General features: G+C 35.4%; 1 protein-coding gene across 5 annotated transcripts in view; it reads right to left on the minus strand.

Annotated features, from left to right (window-relative positions):
- Positions 1-21869, minus strand: part of LOC150107782 (eukaryotic translation initiation factor 4 gamma 3-like) — a 949069-nt gene that overhangs the window by 523261 nt on the left and 403939 nt on the right. For all 5 annotated transcript variants that reach the window (XM_090392049.1, XM_090392050.1, XM_090392046.1 and 2 more), the window contains exon 9: positions 8251-9043. In XM_090392049.1, coding sequence (XP_090248175.1) covers positions 8251-9043 — 793 coding nt within the window. The remainder of the gene's footprint in view (positions 1-8250; positions 9044-21869) is intronic.

A 21869-nucleotide genomic window follows, 5' to 3' on the forward strand; every position in this document is an offset into this window, starting at 1 on the left:
TGTGCTTGGCTCAGTGGCGTGGCATGGCATGTAAAATTGCAAAGGCTGGATGTTGATAGTGAATGGGAGGTGGTTAAGAAGTGTTTGTAGGAGGCAATGGTTGACTGTATACCAAGAGTCCGAATAAGAAATCAAGTAGGGGTTAAATGGATAAATAACACTATTAAGCTTGAGCTGCAAAAAAAGAAACAATTGTGGAGGGAATTTAAGGAGAAAGGTGACCAGCAGGCGCAGGAACAGTATAAAGCTCAGGCCAGGATGGTAACAAGGGTGGTAAGAAAAGCAAAAGCAGATTATGAAAGAAAATTGGCCATGCAGGCTAAAGAGAATCCCAAACAGTTTTTTCAATATGTTGCAAGTAAAAGGAAAAATGTTCATGGCAGAATGATCTTAAAAAATGCTGCGGGTAGGGAGGTAACCGAATCAGTCGATATAGTGGAATTACTGAGCGAGCACTTTGCAAGAGTATATCATCCAGGTGGTGACATTGCAGGAATGGAAGAAACAACAGCTTATACTGGAATTGTGGTGAATGAAGTAGAGGTAACTAGTCTATTACAGAACCTCAATGTCAATACATCTGTGGGATTGGATGGTATCGTAAGTGAAGCGGCTAAAGAATTATCAGTGCCCTTGACCATTTTGTTTAATTTGAGCCTCGGGTCTGGGTCAGTCCCAAGGGGGTGGAAAGAGGGGAAAATAGTTCTGCTGCATACAGGTGGTTCCAAGGCTGCTGTTGAAAATTACCGGCCAATCAGCATAACAGGAATCATTATCAAGGTCTTGGAGAAAATAGTCAAGAGGAAAATACAAGATTGGATAGATGAAAATGGGATACTGTATCGGGGACAGCATGGTTATGTAGGTCATGCCTGAGTAACTTGCTCACGTATTATAACACAGTAACGGCTGAACTGGATAAGGGTAATGGGTTTACAGTGATTCTACTGGACCTTGCTAAGGCCTTTGACAGGATACCACATGGAATTCTAATCAGTAAATTGCAGCATATGGGGATGGATATAGGGTTGGTGAGATGGATAGGAGGGTGGTTGAAGGAGAGATATCAGAGAGTGGTTTATTCAGGAGTAGAGTCCACAAGACGGCCTGTGACTAGTGGTGTGCCACAAGGATCTGTTCTTGGACCACTGCTGTTTAATTTGTTCATAAATGATATAGAAAAGGATCTGAGAGGAACAGTTCATTTGTTTGTGGATGATGCAAAGTTGGGTAGGGCAATAGTGAATGCAGATGATGTCAAAATTTTGTAAGATGATTTGGATAAATTGGAGGTCTGGGCTAAGGAGAATGGATGTCAATTTAATGTGGCAAAATGAAAGGTTATACATTTTGGGGTGAAAAGATTGGCATGGAACTGTACTCCAGGAAATTGATGAGGCACGAGATTTAGGAGTGTTGGTGGATAAGGAGTTGAAGTTTAGGGGGCACATTGCAAAAGTGGCCAAATCAGCTCATCAAATCACTTGGTTGCTGAAGAATACGTTGACAAGCAGGTTATTGTTTCTCTGTATCGAGCCTTGATAAGACCCCATCTCGACTACTGTGCCTAGATTTGGTCACCTAGGTTTCTTCTTGATGGGGAGGAGGTTGAGAGGATCCAGAGGCGAGTGACCAAAATGATAGGTCTGTGGAATGAACCTTATGAGAACAGGTTGAGGATTTGTGGGTTGCAAAAATTGGTTGATAGGCAGAGGAGGAGAGATATGATTGAGACATTCAAATTACTGAAGGGTTTCTATAAAATTAATTCAGAAGATATTTTTGAGAACAGGGCTGGTTGTGGGAGGACTAGGGGATATCCATGGAAACTGGGCAAAAGTGTGGTTAGTAAAGGTGTTAGAGCTGGGTTCTTTACTTTTAAAGTGGTGAATGAGTGGAATGGGCTGCCAGAGTCTATGGTGGATGCTGTGATAGTGAATGAGTTTAAGGCGAGGTATGATAGATACTGCATGAATGTCGAATAGTTGTGATGAATATGATTTGGGGCCTCCCTCAATGAGTCTAATGACTCTCTGGAGTTGCCTGTAATAATAATAATAATAATAATAATAATAATTTGCATATGCATTCTCATCCTTCTCTGCATAGCTACACATGCCACCCAGTTGTCAATGGAATCTCCCATACAAAAGTGTACCAGAGTAGATGCAGACATACAGTAGAGGTTACATTACAACATCTGGCGTACTCCACTAAGTTCCACAAAAATTCTAATATAGAGAATTGGGTCTTTACATCTTTTGCAACATATTAGATATCTGACCAGCCCTACAAACCAAGCAATCATCTCCTCTTCCTTGGACACTGCCAAAATTACTATTTTATCAAGCTTAGTAAAAATAATAATAATAATAATAGCTGTATTTTTTAACCAAATTACAATATAGACTGATATGAACTAAAATAAATTTAATTAATACTTCCAAGATTTCAGCAATGTAAAATTGTCATAATCAAAGAACATGTTATATGATATGAGCATGTGGGCACTAATCTAAGTAATGAGATTGAAACCTGTCAACTGAGAGCAGGCCTGAAGTCCTATATAGTGCTCCCTAGTATGTTAAAATGGCCATCCTTGGGCTCAAGTACAGAGCTTTCCAAATTTGAGGCAGTTTCACACTACTGAATTTGTTTAGGTTTGGGAGTTTTCTTAAGCCAGAAGCACAGTCAATGAAAAGTCATTCTAGTTTATACTTTTGGCATAGCAAGTGTCCAAAGTGGTCAACAAGTCTTGAGGTGACTGTAATGGTGGAAACAAATAAAGTCCTTATGTTCAGTAATTCAGATGTTGGCTTTCCTATCTATTTGGCCATAGTAGGATAGTTTACAGCTACAAGGGACCTGATAAACACCTGGCAGGTCTAGGGACTGTAGTTCATCTTTGATGGAGTGGATAAGGGATGTTTATAAACACCTAGACCAGGTAGAATAACTTGCAGTTGCAAGATATTCTATCTGGAGTCTATTCAGTCTCATGCAATTGCAGATTATTCTACCTTAGACAAACAGGCTGATCTGTTTCTATACTCTGAATACCAGTCCTACATTTCCTCCAAGAAACAGAATAAATTAGGTCTAGCAGAAGATGGGATTACTAATACTAGCCAAAAGATTAATGTGAAATTACCACATAGATGTTCCCATAAATATGACTATCTCTTTAAAGAAAGTTCATAAGTACTTTGGCATTGCCCTAATCTCAACCATAACAATGGACTCCCAATACTAAAAATCTGCAAAATTGTTATTATTAATATTATTAATAATCACACACATTACTATTTGTTCAAATGAACAAGCTCTAAACCAGGAATACAAAATCATCAACCATACATTTATAAAAAATGGATACAGTAAAAAAACTATTCACAACATCCTCCACAGAGATACTAGTAAAAATAAAAATGATTTCAAGAATGCTATTGCCATACCTTATGTTAGAGGCATTTCTGAAAAAATGGACAGAACACTACACATATACAACATCAAAACCACCTTTAAACCTTCGACAAAATTAAGACACCTACTCAGTTCTCCCAAAGATCCTCTTCCACATCTAGCCCACCCAGGGATTTACAAAATACAATGCACGTGTAACATACTATACATAGAGGAAACAGGGTGAACCATCCCAATTAGGAAGGATGAACACAAATGATGCATTAAATACCTCCATTATGGAAAAACCGGCCTTTCTGACCACGCACTCCAAACATACTGTTAGATTGTGATAGAGTGGAAAATTATGTATTCCTATCTTATCACAGTCTAACATGCTTTTCCAAACAAAAGAATGAGATAAATACAAAAAATTGCCTCTTAGAATAAGTATTATGTATATATAAATCAAGTGTGTTCTGTTATGAAAAGGTTAAATAAGTATGTATTTTGTGCCATTCACGAATGTGATTAAATTAATATTGAAGGTATAAAACAGTAACAGAGCATTATAAAAGTTCATGTATAAAAGAATTATTGAATGTAAGCACATATTCAACAGTTGGGGGGGGGGGGGGGTCAAGTCCAAAGGTTATGGAGTTGTAACGTGAGAGAGCGGCTCGCCCAAGTAAACAGAATGACGTCAGCGTACGTGCAATAAGCAGGGCAGAGAAATGGACACCGTGACGTAATAGCAAGTGTGAGTCGGCTGGTCATCGAAAAGGGCGAGAATCGCCGAGAAGAATAGGGGAAATATAAGGGTCATGCGACCCTGTGAAAAGGCCTTTTGTTCCTGGATTTTCCTGGTGTGTTCGTCTTTCATGGTGGCGTGGGATGCGAGTGCCTCGATGTCGGATGGATCCCGATAGGCAGTCGCGAGTCTTGGTGGCTGTATTCACCGCGAAAAGAAGCAAGTCTGGCAGTCCACAGAAGGCCTGTTCCTGTGAACCTATGAAGCACTAAAGAGCCGAAAAGGGAAGATAAGTAAACTTTGTTTGTGTTTAATAGAATATGTGCCATGTTAATATGTTATGGAAAAGGAATATTAATGTCATACGATAGGATTGTATTGCTAAGGACTTTAGAATATTGATTTTTACCTTACTATCTGTCGTTGTGTTAATGTTCGCCTTTATATTGAATGAAATTAAGGATATGTTTAGAGTAAAGAATTGGCATAATATAAAGAGATTGTGAAAGATATGAATGTTATCTTGTGTAGTCTGACAGAGCTACGGAGTTTTGGATTGATTGTGATAATAGTACATGATTAATGCATTAGCGAAGGTTAATATAATTCTTACTTTAGGAAGCTACTGTATAATATTTTATAAGTGTAATAGTAGTGTTAAAATTTTATAAATCTTGTCTGAAACTCCCTTAAGATGGGATTTAATTTAGTGTTATTATGTGCATCAACTTTTGAGTATAATAAACCTTGCTTTTGATTCTAACAAAGACTTTCTGTGATTTCTGGAATCCGATGCACCGCTTATAAAATATTAATGCGAACCTATGCGGGATATTAAAAGGGATATTAGAAAAGAGTAAATTTTGGCCATGTTTGCAGAGTTAATAGGTATCATTAAGTACTGTCCTGAGATTACCTCTTGGTTGTTAATGTTTAATAATCTAATAGCGCTAAGTGGCGCAGCGAAACAAATAAATTTCTTGGCGTTTTATGAGAGGTAAATCTTAGACACGCTGATACTCAGGTGCTGCCTCTATCTCGAGGAAATTCCATTGTCCCTCAGAGGTACCACGTGGTGCCCAATAGTGTATTACGGAGATAAAGCAAAAAAGGTTGAAAAATAAGTGTGAATAAGAAGAATCGATACAACATAAATTGTATAATAAAAAAGACAAGAATTGGATACAACAATACCACAGAATTGATTGGTAACTTACCGAGTCCCTACACCGCACCAAAACCTGGTTCAAGAGGAAATTTAAAGAAGCATGTGAAATGCTCAAACATAATCCAAATCTGAACAAAAATGATGACCTAACCATTCCAAGACTCTGGAGGACCCATTTGCAATCTTTATAGCAACCAGAACAATCCAAAGAAAAATCCCAATACAAGAAGACTTGGTGGAGTTCCCCCCTCCCCCATAATACATTCAATAGCAACTTGAACTAAACAAGTCCAGAAGAAAATCGTAGTATAACAATCTGAACCGTACAAATCCAGAAAGAAGAATCTTAATACAGGAGGACTTTAGCAGAGTTTATTGTAGTTTTATTTATTTTATTTATTAATTATGATTTTTTTTTATTTATTTATTTAATTTTTTTTATCACTAGAGGTGAGGCTAAGAAAAAGATTAATTAACAGCGTAGATTTAATTTACCTTTATAGAGTGCAAGAGCATGTAACTTGGTTTCCTATACACATGTATCTTTCTGATGATGACCTAAATACAGGGGTCGAAACGTCTAGTGTTATTTTATTAATAATAAGTAAAATAATCATTTCAACACGTGTGTTTTGTGTCCCTAAATTTGTAAACATGAATCCATCATAATTAATGGAACATACTAGACTGTTGAAGTTAGTGAAAAAAATCCATCAGACGTAACTGTTTTTTGTATTGTTATTTTTATTTTATTATTTTTTTTTTAATACAAGTCTTTTACCACTGATGATGTAAGTCTGACTACTTTTACTTACAAAGTTTATTTATTTATTTATTTTGTCAGTTGAATAAGATATCCCTAATACCACATGTGCAACTCCCTAATCTTTCTCAGAATTCTCATATCAGTGGTTTCCAGTCTTCTCATCTAGTTTTGTGTTTTGGCTAATTTCTCTCTTATTCCATATATATTTATTCAGTTTCCTTCATAACACACAAATTTCGGAAATTCTGCGATATATTTCCATATTTAATTTGCAATCTTCAATAGAAATTCTGTCTAAATAACTGAAGACTTTAGATGTTCTATAAGTTCTCTATGCAGGATGCAGTTGATGTTTGCATACCTGATTTTCATACCAAATTTATTACAGCAGTTATTCAATTTACTTAGGGAATCCAGCTTGGTCTCACCTCTTATAGAAGATAGGCATAAAAAAATATTAAAGAAACAAGCTCATAACATCTCTAGCAACATAGAAAACAAACAGTTATAGTTGTTCCCTTAATGAATATGGGAGTAAGATGTCTGACAAGATATTACATATCCAACCTAAGAAATTAACAAACAAGACTTGGGTGTGGTAATCGCTCCTTGTATCTGCGATGTTAAAAATCTCTATTACTTTGAAGTCATGACATAAAAGCAACTTTTAATCCACTATTTGAGATATCCAAATTCTTACATTCTCTGAAATCTCCTCATCCTCCTCCCAAGGAGCTAGGGATTTGCTGGATTCACTGTTTATGTGCATTTGCAAATGTTGGTGAAATAGAATGTTCTGGAGTGATCCGCACATCAGAGCATTTTAAGCATGTTGAAATCTCAATATAAATCAGTACTTTAGCAAAAAACAAAAATGCCTTACATTGAATGTAACCAGTTTGGTTTTGTTGAGAAATTTAAGGAGGCATCCAAATTGCATACTCCTACTCAGTGCAACCCCCCCCCCCCCCAAGTTCGTGGTCTTCATTCATTAGATATCTCATATTCACATAACGTGGCTGTGATAGTCATTATGTTGGAGGAAGAATGCCATAATACCAACCAGTACACCTGCTTTCACATGTTCATTGTTTATTTTAATTTTATCCATTGTATTCTAGCATTGCTTAATATTAAACATTTTATGTCTGTAGCTTTTTAATTCTTTGTAGTATAAGCTAGCAAGTGTAAGCAAACAAAGTTCGCCCAGTCGTGAAGTTACTTCATGTGCAAACTTTGTTTACTTACACTTGCATAAAGGAGTAAACCAAGAATATGAGTGGAAAAACTATAAACATCTATCACTAATCCAGAGAATTTGTATTTTAGTAATAAGGTGTGACAACTTTTGACTACTTGTATATGGAAATATGACTACTGCATTACTTCAATCGAGGTATTACATTTGGGTCTGGCTTCCACTGATGAGACCTCAATAAAGGTTGAAACCAGTCTGGGTAGTGGTCCTTCCCATAATGCATAGCACTATACATGTCCGTATGGATATGTCCTTTGCATTATGGGATACTAAGGCAAGTAATGTAAAGTTATTAGCCTCTACGTATGAGCTGTCCAGTCGTGAAGTTACTTCACATGCAAATTTGTTTGCTTATACTTGGATAAAGGATTAAACCAAGAATATGACTTCTTGGCATTTGTAATTTAGAATCACCAAATTTTAAAGGAAATTTTAAAGACATATTCAGTAAAAGGTTTACCACAACTATCCATCTGCAAACTGGATCAACTAAGAGAAAAATGCAGAGAATACAATTTCCCATTGCATTTAGCTTTTATAGACCATAAAAATGTCTTTGATTCAATTAAAAAAACAGTCATAAAAGCAATGAAGAAACATGGAGTAAGTTCAAATTATGTACAGCTAATAAATATGAAAAACACAACTGCTATTATTTGTGGGTGTGTATTTGAAGTAGATCAAATGACTGGAAGTTAAGAGATAAAAACAGAAATACTATTTTTTTTACTTAAATAAAGTGCACATCTAATTTAGTCTTCTTAGAAGACTCCATCAGGTACATTACATGAAAAGAGACAAACCAAAAACATATAATCAACTTTCAGATATTCAAATGTTAACAAGACTTGCGCCACTTTCCAACTTCATATAATTTAAAAGATTATGCTTATAAAATAACTCACCTTCAATAATGAGCTTTTCTTCATGAACTGGAGAATTAGACCGTTCAAGGATTTCACCATTTTGTCTATTTTCATTTTGATCTAATACTTCCTCGGACTGTTCTTCTTCTTCTTCTTTTGGATGGTCAATATCAGAAAGAAACAAACAAATACCCTGATCTTCAGAATAATCTGTTCTATTTATGTTGCTTTCTTTGATTACTGAATCATGAATTGAGATTTCGAGTTTACTTAAACCAAGTTCTGTTGGCTCAATAACTTCATTTTGCAATGTGGAAGCTGAAATTATTGATTTTTGAGCATTAATATTTGTGTTAGAATCCAAGGAAAGGTCTCGTTCTTTATCTTCTAAGTCATATTCAATTGGACCTTTAATATCTAATACCAAACATGATTCTAAAGATTCTGAAGTGCCAACTATTTCTGAAGTTTCTTGAAATCTTTCTTTTTCATCTTCATTTTTAGCATTTATAACATTCCTCTCTGAATCTTTAATGTCACTTAATGTCAATGAGGCACAAGATGGAATATTAACCTCAGTCATAGGAGTGTCACGATCATGCACTGTATGATCCACATTAAGGGCATTAAGGTCAGTCTCCATTACACTATCCTGTACAACAATTTCTGAACATATTTCTTGATCTCCATCTAGAGAATTTATATGTGGAGGTGGAACAACAGGAGAACTAGTTTTGGAAGCTTGTGATTTATTACTAATATCTAAAGTTGCAACAGCTGCCACCTGAGCTGCAAACTGGGCAACAATCTCACTAGGATTAGGTCCAGTCTCCTATTTGAAACAGGATTTAATATTAAAAAAAATTAATGAGTATCAATTATGCAACAGGCTATTGAAAGTAATACTAAATCAGATTCAATAGTTTCTAAAAATAAGCAGTGATGCAAAGAATAAGATATAATAAATTTTGGAGAACAAAAACAGCAATTTTTAAATCTCAATATTTCGACCCTCCTATCTCACTTCATATATTCCAGAAATTAAAAAAAAAAACCACTCACGAACCATAATCTGTTTCATAAAATAAGCAAACCTACAAAGTTAGACTTGCTTACTTTTATCTTAAATATTGGTTATAAATAATACCAAGAGACTTTTTATGGCTTATCATTATTATTATTACGTCACACCACCAAGGAAGTCCAAGGACTCATCACAGGAGGGCACAAAACAAAGTACTTACACTGTACTTTTGTATAATATACTTTTACTTATAAATTCCTTAGAAATATTGTTAAAATATTGAATGTAATAAGAATAACAAAAATAAAGGAAAACAAAACAAAATTAAATAAAAGCTTCAAATTTTAAGCAAATATTTGGATTACATTCTCTGAGTACCATCCATGATAGCCTTCGCTTTCTTTTTTTAAAACAATTTATTTTGCTTGGTCAGAAGATAAATTTCACTTGACAAGTATCTATTTATTTTCTTATCTTAATTATCATCTTAACTATTTTTTAAGGAAATTACAATGTATACTAATATATTAACTAAAATAAATTTAATTAATACTTCTAATATTTTGGGCAAAGTCAAATTGCCATCATCAGGAAACAAAACATTAAGATGTGCACATGCAGGAACTATACTAAGTAATGAAGATAAAGCATGTCGGCTGAAAGTAGGCCTAAATTGGGTGTCCTTTGCAGTTGGGTTGACGTACGGAGGATGAAAGCTTTCCAAATTTGCTCGGGTGAGGGTAGTTTCTTATGAGAGAAGCAGATTCAAGGAAAATTCTTTCATATTTATATATGCTGCAATGAAGTAGAATACCTTTCTTCCAATGTATTCTATGGCAGATATCCAAAGCATAATTGGCAAGTCCAGAGTGGTTGGCTGTAGTGGAGAAAATGGATATACATTTTCTTAAATATTGAAATTTAAGAAATTAGGTAGTGGTGGCTGAAAAGTTCTGATAAACACCTAGAACAAAAATGATATTAAAGCAATTGATATAACCACAAGAAAGAACATATATGTTCTTTCTGAAGAGAAGTTAAAGATATGTTCTTTCTTGAGGTTATATCAGTTGCTTTAATATCATTTTTGTTCCAGATGTTTATTGGACCTTTTCATCCCCCCCCCCCATAGTCCTTATGTTCAGCATTCTAATGTTGGCTATTCTGCCTATTTGGCCAGAATCTTATTTTATCCGGTCATTTATCAACATCTCAGTCTCCCAAGTTTTTATAAAATTTGGGGGGACTGAGATATTGCCGTACTTCCCCGTAAAAGAGGTCTCACAGCCTTTATATCATCATACGAATAAATAAAAAACCAATCAAGAAGACAGGGATGCTGAGGTGTTTACCATCAGCGATGACCTCTCTTAGATCATCAATCTTCCAACCAGAATACCCCCCCACCCTCTTCAAACTACAAACACACTTGCCCTCTCCCTAACAAGTTCCCCTTCAGGTATACTCTGGATGTCGGTTCTCCTCTTGGTAACTCAGACCACAACCTCATACAAGTCTCTTTGCCAGAGAACTACCTTAATCCACCAGTTCAAATACCCATACAACAATAGCAATAAAACAGGCAAGAGCACGTAAACATCTACTGCATCCTAAATGGAGAAATACAGAACTTAAAAGTAAAAAAAAAAATAATCTATTTTGGCATTATTTTTAGTGTAGATAGCAAATTAATATGGATATAGACAATACAGTATTATTGTCTATGAAGAATTTATATGGAATAATAATGAAATTGTTAAAATCAATTTCTGAGAGTCAGATCAGAAAGTAGTGATACATACAAAAAACAACTAATTAGAGACTAAACACCAAAGATAACAGAGTTTCCAAGAAAATCTAGGGTAGGAAATGAATGGAACCAGTATCAAAATCATTTATTTCAGTTACATAGTGATAAGTAATCATTATAATAAGTTATGGAAACAACTGCTGTATTAGAGAAATAGCTATAACTTAATATAAACCATAATAATTATCTGGTTTTGATCTTCATATCAATGTCATTAACACTACTGACTTGACCTATGGTGGGGAAAAAACTACTATAAAGCTAGATGGTCTGTTATCTGTTTGGGTAGTAATTACAAACAGATAAATTAAAACAAAAGTTAAGATAGAGATTAATCATATAAATTACAACAAAAAAACAATACTGATGGTGGAACCATCACACAAACAGAAATTATGTATGCTGAATGTGTAGGGTTGGTTCTTCAAGTTCTCCAGCAATCCTCAAATTAGGACTAAGCAATAATTTCAGTTCTTATTTCAAATATTGGCCGCCATCAATATTTTCCCCCCTTAATTTATCAGTAATTAATCTCTAACCTAACTTTTGTTTTATCTGTTAGTAATCTCTAGCCAAACAAATAACAGGGCTCTAGCCAGTAGTTTAATGCTTGACAAAACTAGAGTTGTTTTAGCATATATATATATATATATATATATACTGCGACTAGTATTGACTCGGATTGTAGACATTTTAAAAATTAATAATTATACTGACTAAGAACACCGAGAAAGGTAAGAAAACTTTAATATAACACGACTAGTTTCGTCGGAATGCCGACTTCTTCAGGTATGTAAATAACAAAAAAATGGAAAAATAACAAAGTAAAAAACATGGACTTCTCAAATTAACAAAATTATTATTATTATGTGACTCCTCCAAGTAGTCCAAAGACTCATCGAGGGAGAGTGTGTGCCAACAGCATAGAACGATTGACCCCTTCCAACTACTAACCGTGCTCAAACTGCTTAACATTTTGCGTGAGCCAATAGTAGTAGAGGCTCTACCAATCGACTAACTTTTGCTGGCAAATGGGAACAACAACAGTCATATTTGAACTTGTCCACGTGGCAGGACTAGCGTGAATTGTAAGTGAGTGGCAACTGATTCGAGAGTGCCAGAACTCAATCACTGCACTGTGGGCGTCAGGCAAACTATAGCTTAAATTGTTGTTTATGTGTGTCTTGTGAGTGGCAACTGATTCGAGAGCGCCAGAACTCAATCACTGTGCTGTGGGCGTCAGGCAAACTGTAGCTTAAATTGTTGTTTATGTGTGACACACATAAACAACAATTTAAGTTATAGTTTGCCTGACACCCACAGCACAGTGATTGAGTTCTGGCGCTCTCGAATCAGTTGCCACTCACTTACAACTCACGCTAGTCCTGCCGAGCGGACACCAGTTCAAATATGACTGTTGCTATTCCTATTTTGTTAATTTGAGAAGTCCATGTTTTCTACCTTGTTATTTTTCAGTTTTTTGTTATTTACACACCTGAAGAAGTCAGCGTTCCGACGAAACTAGTCGTGTTATATTAAAGTTTTCTTACCATTCTTGGTGTTCTTAATCAGTATAATTATCATCATCATCAAATTCCTGCCATGTAACCTCAAGGGGTGTACAGGATATGACAGTACTACATGAAAAAATTACATCATTACTAACTTCCTATCTACAATTTTCCTCCAAATCAGTCTGTTACTTGTCAAGACTCCAACATTATCAGATCTTATATTTCTATCGTCTAAGGCACTTTGTACCGTATCAATCCACCTATATCTTGGTCTTCCTCTGGGTCGTTTTCCTGCCAAACTGGCAGAGAACACTTGTTTTGCTAATCTTTCCTCTCCCATTCTATTTAAGTGACCATACCATCTGAGATTAGCTCTGCTAACGCATTCCTGGATGCTGACAATGTCAAGTTCTTTCCTAATATCCTCATTTTTAATATGATATTGCCATTGATGCCATCTGTTCACGCCTCTAATCTTTCTCAGGACTCTCATATCTGCGGTCTCTAGTCTTTGGTCAAGTGTTTTACTTCTGACCCAGCTCTCAGATCCATAAGTTAAAATTGGTTTGAACACAGTCTTGTATACAGCTAATTTAGTGTTCCGACTAATTTCTTTCTTATTCCATATGAATTTATTCAATTGACTTCCCACGATACCAGCTTTGCTGATTCTGTTGTCTATTTCTATATTTAGTTTACCATCTTCAGTAAAAATTGTGCCTAAGTAACTGAAATGTTTTACTTGTTCCACAGGTTCTCCATTCACAACACAGTTGACATTTTCAATGATTCTGCCTATTTTCATTGTCTTTGTCTTTTTATTGCTGACCTTCATACCATATCTATTACAACAGCTATTCAATTTAGTCAGAGAATCTTGCAGACTTGTAGCGGATTTATTTAGAAGTATAACATCATCCGCATAAAGCAAAGAGCTGACATTAACATCTCCAATTTTGATATCAGGTTTAATACCACATTCCTTCATAATGTGATCCATATAGATAATGAATAACAGAGGGGATAATGTACATCCTTGTCTCACACCAGATTTAACATTAAACCATCTTCCTGTACTTCCTTCAATTCTAACTGCTGACTCACAACTCAAATAAAGACTAAGTATTGCTTGATATAATGCCCCATTGACACCATATAACTGCAGCGTATTGAATAGCTTCTCTCTTGGCACCTTGTCATATGCCTTTTCCAAATCGACAAAACTTAAATACAGATCTTTGTTATATTCCCATGCTTTCTCGACTATTTGTCGTAAAGTGAAGATCTGATCCTGACAGCCTCTATTTGGCCTGAATCCAGCTTGTTCTTCACCAAGCTTTTCTTCCACAATTCTTCTCAACCGTTTCTCAAGTATACTTGCATAGATCTTGCCAGGAACACTCAGTAGGGAAATACCTCTGTAATTCTCACATTCAGTTTTATTTCCCTTTTTATATATGGGTACTATGAGAGCTCTACTCCAATCATTGGGAATTCGTCCCTCTGTCCAGGCTTTCTGAACTATGCAGTGCAGCCACTGTAAGACTCTTATACCACCATACTTCAGCATTTCTGGTCGAATATCATCTATTCCTGCTGCCTTTCCACATTTCAAGCCTTTGATGGCTTTTTCTACTTCAAGTATGGATATGTATTCCTGACTGCATGCCTGGTCAGTGTTTTTTATCACTGTGCTGTCATCACTGCTTGTTTCATTTAGCAGTTTTTCAAAGTAATTACTCCATACTTCAAGGATATCTTTTTCTCCTGTTTTCATTTCACCTTTATCATCTCTAATTCCTTTTACAGCACTCTTTCCTCCATTCCTAAGCTTCTTCAACAACCTCCAGAATATTTTGCCACCTTCTTGATATTTATTTTCTATATTCTTGCCAAAGTCCTCCCATGACTTTTGTTTAGCTAGTTTTACACACTGTTTAGCTTTCTTACATTTGTCTCTGTATTCTGTAAGAGTAAAAGCTGACTTATTTGCCAGGAACTTTTGATATGCTTTCTTCTTTTCCTTCACTGCCTCTTTAACTTCCTGTGTCCACCAGGGAGTTCTGATTTTTTTATCTTTGCACACAACCTCACCACATGCCTCTCTGGCAGAATCAATCAATGTTTCCTTCAGAGTTTGCCACTGAATCTCCAAGGTTTGATTCCTGTTCTCAAACTCTTTCATTTTCTTTTCAATAATATTTCTGTATTTTAGTCTACAGTTTACATCTGAGAGCTGCTCAACTTTTATTCGCTTTAAAACTTTCTTACATGTTATTCTTTTCAATATGAAATTCAATTTTATCCTGCTCAAGACTAAATAGTGATCACTTCCAATTTCAAATCCTCTGTACACTCTGGTGTCCTGCACCAGGGAAAAAACATCACTATCAACAATAACATAGTCAATGAGACTTTTCTTATTCCTAGCCTCTTCTCTCCATGTGAATTTGTGCACATTTTTATGTTGGAACATGGTGTTAGTAATAACCAGTCCATGTCCTGAGCAGAAATCCAACAGATATTTGCCATTATTATTAGCTTTGCTCTTTTCTCCAAATTTTCCCAAAATATTTTTGTATGTCTCACAATAATTTCCTACTCTACTATTTAGATCCCCAACAAGGACCAACTTTTCCTTTTTCATTGTGTCAGTTGCTTTTTCTAATGCCTCAAAAAATTCCTCCACTTCTACCTTAGTAGAACCTTCTGTGGGACCATAGGCACAAATAAGTCTCATTGTCCAGTTCCCCATTCTCATATTTGCCCACATTACTCTACTTGAGACTGACTGCCATTCAAGAAGATTAGCCTCGTATTTTGTGTTGAATACTATGGCTACTCCTTCTTTTCCTTGATTGTTATTGCCTGAATATAACATTTTGTATTTATTGCTCAGAAAGATCTCACCAGTTTTGGTCTTTTTTGTTTCAGTCACCCCTATTATGTCGATCTGGTACTTATCTAATTCCTCAGCTAGCTCCATTTCTTTGCCATTCAGGCTTCTTACGTTGATAGTACCGATCTTTAACTCTGGTGATGTTGAGTTGGGGTTTGTTTTCAGATTTGTTCCAGTAGCTGACTTTTCGCTGTTCGCCCTGGTTCCCTGGCGAAAACAACGGGGGCCTTGTTTAACTGGGCGACGCCCCAGCCGGCATGAAATTTTGTCATGTTGTACCATCATTTTTTATTTTGGTTTAACCAATAAGAATACAATTTGGTCGGCTAAATCCCAAATTGCCAGCCCATCCTCGTTCGTTCAGTATCAAAGTAGATACCCAACAGGGTGCACCACGAGAAGGTGAGGACTGGACATTAGGTCAGAAGCCCTGGTCGGTTCTTCGCATTCCTTTAAAGGCTATGTGGAGGTCTCCTCTCAGTTATACAGCTTTGACCCTTAAGCACCCCCAGTATAATTATTAATTTAAAAAAAAATATATATATATATATATATATATATATATATGTATGACACTCAAAATGATTATCTTCAAGTGAAGGCCAAAACATCGGTTAGTCAAAAATAGTAGTTGTCTCCATCATTTTTCATTAAAACAAAATATTAAAAATGAAGTTAGTGGGAAGGAACTTGATATCTGCAGCATTCAGAAATATGTAAGATGTAACAGAATATGAGAAATAAAGGTTAACAAAACAGGCATTTGATACCAGTATGGAAGAAAAAGAAACCCAAGATCTAGGCAGACTGATGGAAAGTTAGAAAAATATAACATTAGACAATACTGGAGTTTCTCACAGATAGATAACAGACTAATTTAGAAACTGCTGATAGAGAATTAGTACAAATTTTTCATGGAATACCATCATAGTATTCTATGTACTCGTATGGGTACATATCAGGAATTCAATAATTGAAATTACATGTTCTTATTCAATTCCATTCATTGTTATAATTATCCTTGAAAATATTTCAGTTACTGTAGCTGAAATACTGGATTAAAATATCCAGTTTTTTTTAACCAGTTGTGTTGTACTAAATCATTGAATCTTATTAATATTCAATGTAGGCTAAAAAAAATGAGCAAAGCCAAATAAATAATATTTCTAATTTAACAAATTTAAATGAAACTGTTTCTTCTATTATATACAATATATTGTCTTAATTTTCAAAGGAATCCAGTCTAGAAAAATAATTTGTAAAAAATTCTCTCTAGCTGCCACGAATGATCATAATGTGTGTTAACCAGCCATAGCTCTGAAGATTTCGGTGAGGAAAGGATATACGTGGAGCATAAAAGAATGATAATTATGAAAAGCTTGGCATTACACTGCAAAATGAGGAGTTAAGAAGAAAGGATATAAATTTAGAGAAAGATGTTGAAAGTTTATTTTTCACCTGGTCAGACTAAAATAAATTTAATTTAATCCTTTATCCAAGTGTGTGCAAACAAGGTTTGTACCTGAAAGTATCTTCAGGACTGGGATAAAGTGGTACAACACCGGGCAACTCCTTGCAAAGGTGGAGCAAGCTACCAACACTCCTATCTCAGTATCTCCCATAATGCAAAAGACATCTCCTTGCGGATACGTTTAATGTTATGCATTAAGGGAAGGGCCACTACCCAGACTAGTTTTGACCTTTATTGAGGTCTCTTCAGTGGGAGCCAGGCCCAAGTGGAGATACCAAGGAAGAAGCATTAGCAAGGTCATCTCCTCCTATAGGAGCTGCCAAACGGTGTGCCATCTTTTTATTAAATTACTCTGGATTTAGAGAAAGATGTTGAAAGTTTATTTTTCACGTGGTCAGACTATAATAAATTTAGTTTAATCCTTTATCCAAGTGTGTGCAAACAAAGTTTTCACCTCAAAGTATCTTCAGGACTGGGGTAAGGAGATGACCTTGCTAATGCTTCTGCCTTGGTATCTCCACTTGGGCCTGGCTCTCACTGAAGAGACCTCAATAAAGGTCGAAACTGGTCTGGGTAGTGGCCCTTCCCTTAATGCATAACATTAAACATATCTGCAAGGAGACATGTTTTGCATTATGGGAGATACTGAGATAGGAGTGTTGGTAACTTGCTCCACCTTTGCAAGGAGTTGCCCGGTGTTGTACCACTTTACTCCAGTCCTGAAGATACTTTCAGGCACAAACTTTGTTTGCACACACTTGGATAAAGGATGAAACTAAATTTATTAAAGGATATAAATGATGCTTGGGCACTGACTATGAAGCTATTCAGCAGAATCACTGTGTGTGGGTGTTCTGAAGTTTAAAAGACTAAATAAGGAAGGTCTCAAATGGATGGATGAAGGGATGATGCATGAAATCTGAAAGATGAAGGCACTATAGAAGCAACACAAGATGAATAATGGTAATAATTTATGAAAAGTATAAAGAGTAGCCAGGAAAGCGACTCAAGTAGGTAAGAACACCAAAAATGTAATGAGCAGAAATAGCAAATTGGACAAAAAAAAAAAAAAAATCCTCTAGAAAGTTTTATTAATGTGTGGCAAGTAGAAGAAATAACAATTAAGATAAGATGTTAATGGATGAAAATAGCAACTACTGGAGAAGCCAAAAGATGTTTTGGTGAAAAGGTGTTTAGTGATTCAATCGACAGGGCATTTAATCCTCATCATTAGAATCACGTGTACTGTAGAGATAATGGGTAGAGAATGGATTGATGGTGCATAAACAAGAGGTATGTGAGGAAATAAGTAAACTTGATACCAGCAAGGTAATAGGAATGATTATCATTGCATGTGTTAATGGAACATTCCATAAGGAGTTAAGGCAGCCTTTTCATACCTATAACAAGAGTCTTGCAACAGCACAAGCTCCAAAATAGTGGATAGATAGGAAACTTATTTTACTTCACAAAGGTGGTGATTAGGCAGAGGCTGATAATTATAAGCCAATTTTGGTATCTGGAGTTGTGGTTAATGTGTTGGAGAGGATGGTGAGAGCTGAGATACAAATGTTATTACAAAATGTAAAGGTTCTGAAAATTTCAATTATTCAGTATTATTCAATATTAGAAAGTGCAAGGTTCTGAAATTTTCTAGGCAAGGATGGAATTGCAAAGTATACATTTGGTGGGAAAATTCTGAAGGGGGGTCGACGAGATGAGAGATCAGACAGTAGTGATAGACTGGAACAAAGTTTGAGGGGTCACACTACATTCCTCACATGAGATGACGGCAATGATTCAGAAGACCTAGACATAGAAATTAAGAGGTTATATGTCCATCATATAAGGCTTTGATGGATTACTCACAGATTTGCTCACCTGGTTTTCATGAGGGATGAACATATTAGAAAGGGTCTAGAGAAGATTGATGAAAGTGGTATCATCAACTTTCTTCCTAACCCATTTGGAACATGGGTTAGGAAGAAAGATTGAGGAATTGCAATTTGTACAGCCTAATGAAGAGGATGAGATGGGATACGACTAAAACATAAGTTTGTAAGGGGTTGTTACAAGGTTAATTGGGGAAGAAATTTTTTATAGAATGAAACTTAAAGGTAGCAAGAGGTCATCCCAGGACAATGTATAAAGAGGGGTGAGCAAGGGAGTAAGGAGCAGGTTCTTTGCATGTAGAGTGGTTGATGAGCGGAATGGATTGCCTGAGAGTGAAGTTAACATGGACAAAATTAATAATTTCAATTAGTGGATGAGCTTTGTGTGTAACAGTGTATATACTCCTCAATTAATAAGTCTTCTAACTCTATACAGGTTTGGTATTAATAATAAAAAATTTTAACAAAAAATGCTTTCTCATTTCTTTCACCCCTTACATGAATAGGATACATATTTATACTGCATTAATATCACTGCAATTCTGGATCACTTAAAAAAAATTTCCATAATATTATACAGTACTGTTGTCTTATGTACAAGAAATCCTTTGATGCTAACTATATTGGCTTTTTTTTATGATACTGGCATTCTTACAGCAACAAAAATCTTTAACTCCTGGTGGGAAAAAAATTCAAAGAAATAAATATCCTATTAACTGATATCTTCAAGACATAATATGATACTAATATCTGACATGAATGACACCTGTGTGTGCGTGTGTGTGTTTAAGAGCAGCTACGTGGAATGCACGAACCATGACAAAGGAAGTAGAATTAGCAAAATAACTAAAAACATTAATATAGCAGAGACAGAAACAAAAAAGAAATTAAAGTGAACAAAATATATAGATAAAAAAACAAGCAATGTCATAAAGATTGGTGGAGAGGAAACATTTTGCCTCAGATTTGCAGATGATATTGCATTCATAGAAAAAAGTTAATCAAAACAATCAATGAAATATCTAATAAATACAACATGAAAATAAATGCTGAAAAAATACAATTCTACTGGTAAGCAAGAAACCAAAGATCATAAAGAAAATTAAATTAAATGGTTAAGAGATAAAACAAGTAAAGAATTATAAATACCTAGGGAGTACAATAAATGAGGAAGAAAGATCAAAAGAGGAAACAAAGATAAGAATAGGCATTGCAAAACATCAATTCAATACAATGGAAAAAAGTATTAAAAGGAAACAAGTCTACATATTATCGCCCTTGCTCTCCAACATATATAAAAACTTATGTACGAAGTACAGCACTTTATGGCAGTGAAATATGGACAGTGGGAACAGGAGATATTAGAAGACTTGAGGCATTTTAAATGTTTTGTTGGAGACGAATACAAAAGAAAAAATGGATAGACAAAAAAAAAATCTAACGAAGAAGTGCTTACGTAAGTAAATGAACCCAGAACACTGACCTAAAGATATTAATAACAAGAAGAGACAGATGGATTGGACATATCTTACAACATGAAAGTCTGATGAGAAGAATAATGAAAGGCAAAATCAAAGGAAAATGAGAAAGAGAGAAGACTAAGGAAAAAATACTTTGATCAAATAAAAACATACTAGGATATAAAGAAGAAAAAAAAACAGAAAAAAAGAATGGAAGGAAATGCAGCTGAGCTACCAGTCATACGACTGATGTAATAGAAGAGATGAAGCATAAAATTACATTTCTCCACATTAAACTGACATATTTTCTTTTGCCCACATTGACAGCCAATGTAAATCATCCTGGAGCTCATCACATGGTCCTGATTAAATATACTACCTAATTTCACATCATCAGCAAACAACTGAATATTTCTTTTCAAGTTATTTTCTATTATCATTTACGAGGGTGGTCTGAAAATTTCTCAGCCATAGATGGCAACACTTTGGCAAGATTTTTTTTTCCCTAAGTTGGTACATCTGTCATAAGCATCCATGTGAAATTAAAGTCATTCTTATCAAGTAGTTTGTTTTATACAGCTGTCTGAAGCAAAAGTGTTGTCTATATCCCTTGAAATGGATAAAATTGAGTATCGTGCGGTTATAAAATTCTTTGTAAAAGAAGATTTAACGGCAAAAGAAATTCATGCGAAGTTCATAAATGTTTATGGGCACTCTTCTCCTTCATACTCAACAATTAAGAAATGAGCTGCTGAGTTCAAACGTGACCGCACCTGAGCCACATGAAGATGATCCACATGAAGGATGTCCAAAAAGTGAAAAAACACCAGAAATCACTGATCAAGTGCACCGTGCGGTGCTGGATGACCGGTGAGTCAAAGTGCGTAAAATTGCTGAGACTATAGGCATTTCAAAAGAACATGTAGGATATATTTAAATGAAGAATTGCAAATGCAAAAGCTTTCGCAAGATAGGTGTCCCGCTTACTCACACAAACCAAAAATGCACTTGCATGAAAATCTCTGAACAGAGCTTAGAGCATTTTTAACAAGAATAAAATTGATTTTGTGAATCGATTTATTACTATGGATGAGACATGGATTCACCATTACATACCAGAATCTAAACAGCAGTGAAAACAGTGGACGGTTGTTCAGCAGCAAAGAAGACAAAGTCGGTTCCATCAGCAGGAAATGTCATGGCATCAGTGTTTTGGGATGCTAAAGGCATTTTGTTTATTATCTTGAAAAGGGTAAAACAATAACTGGGGAATATTAGTCCGATCTTTTAACCAGACTAGACGAAAAAATTCGTGAGAAAGTCCCAGTTGGCAGAAGAAAAAAAAATCATCAGGACAATGCAATTGCCCACAAGGGTGTTTTGGCAATGGGAAAATTAAGGGATCTGCACTATGAATTGTTGGAACATCCACCATATTCCCCAGATTTGGCTCCCTCTAACTTCCATCTCTTCCCAAAACAAGAAATCTTCCTCGCTGGCCATCATTTTTCTTCGAATCAAGAGGTGATTGCAGCTGTAGAGGAGCATTTTGCAGATCTTACTGAGAACCACTATAGGGATGGAATAA

The sequence above is a fragment of the Typopeltis vanoorti genome, chromosome 4, assembly GCF_054136105.1.
Source record: "Typopeltis vanoorti isolate ZY-2024b chromosome 4, IOZ_Tvanoo_1.0, whole genome shotgun sequence".
NCBI classification, from domain to species: Eukaryota; Metazoa; Arthropoda; class Arachnida; order Uropygi; family Thelyphonidae; genus Typopeltis; species Typopeltis vanoorti.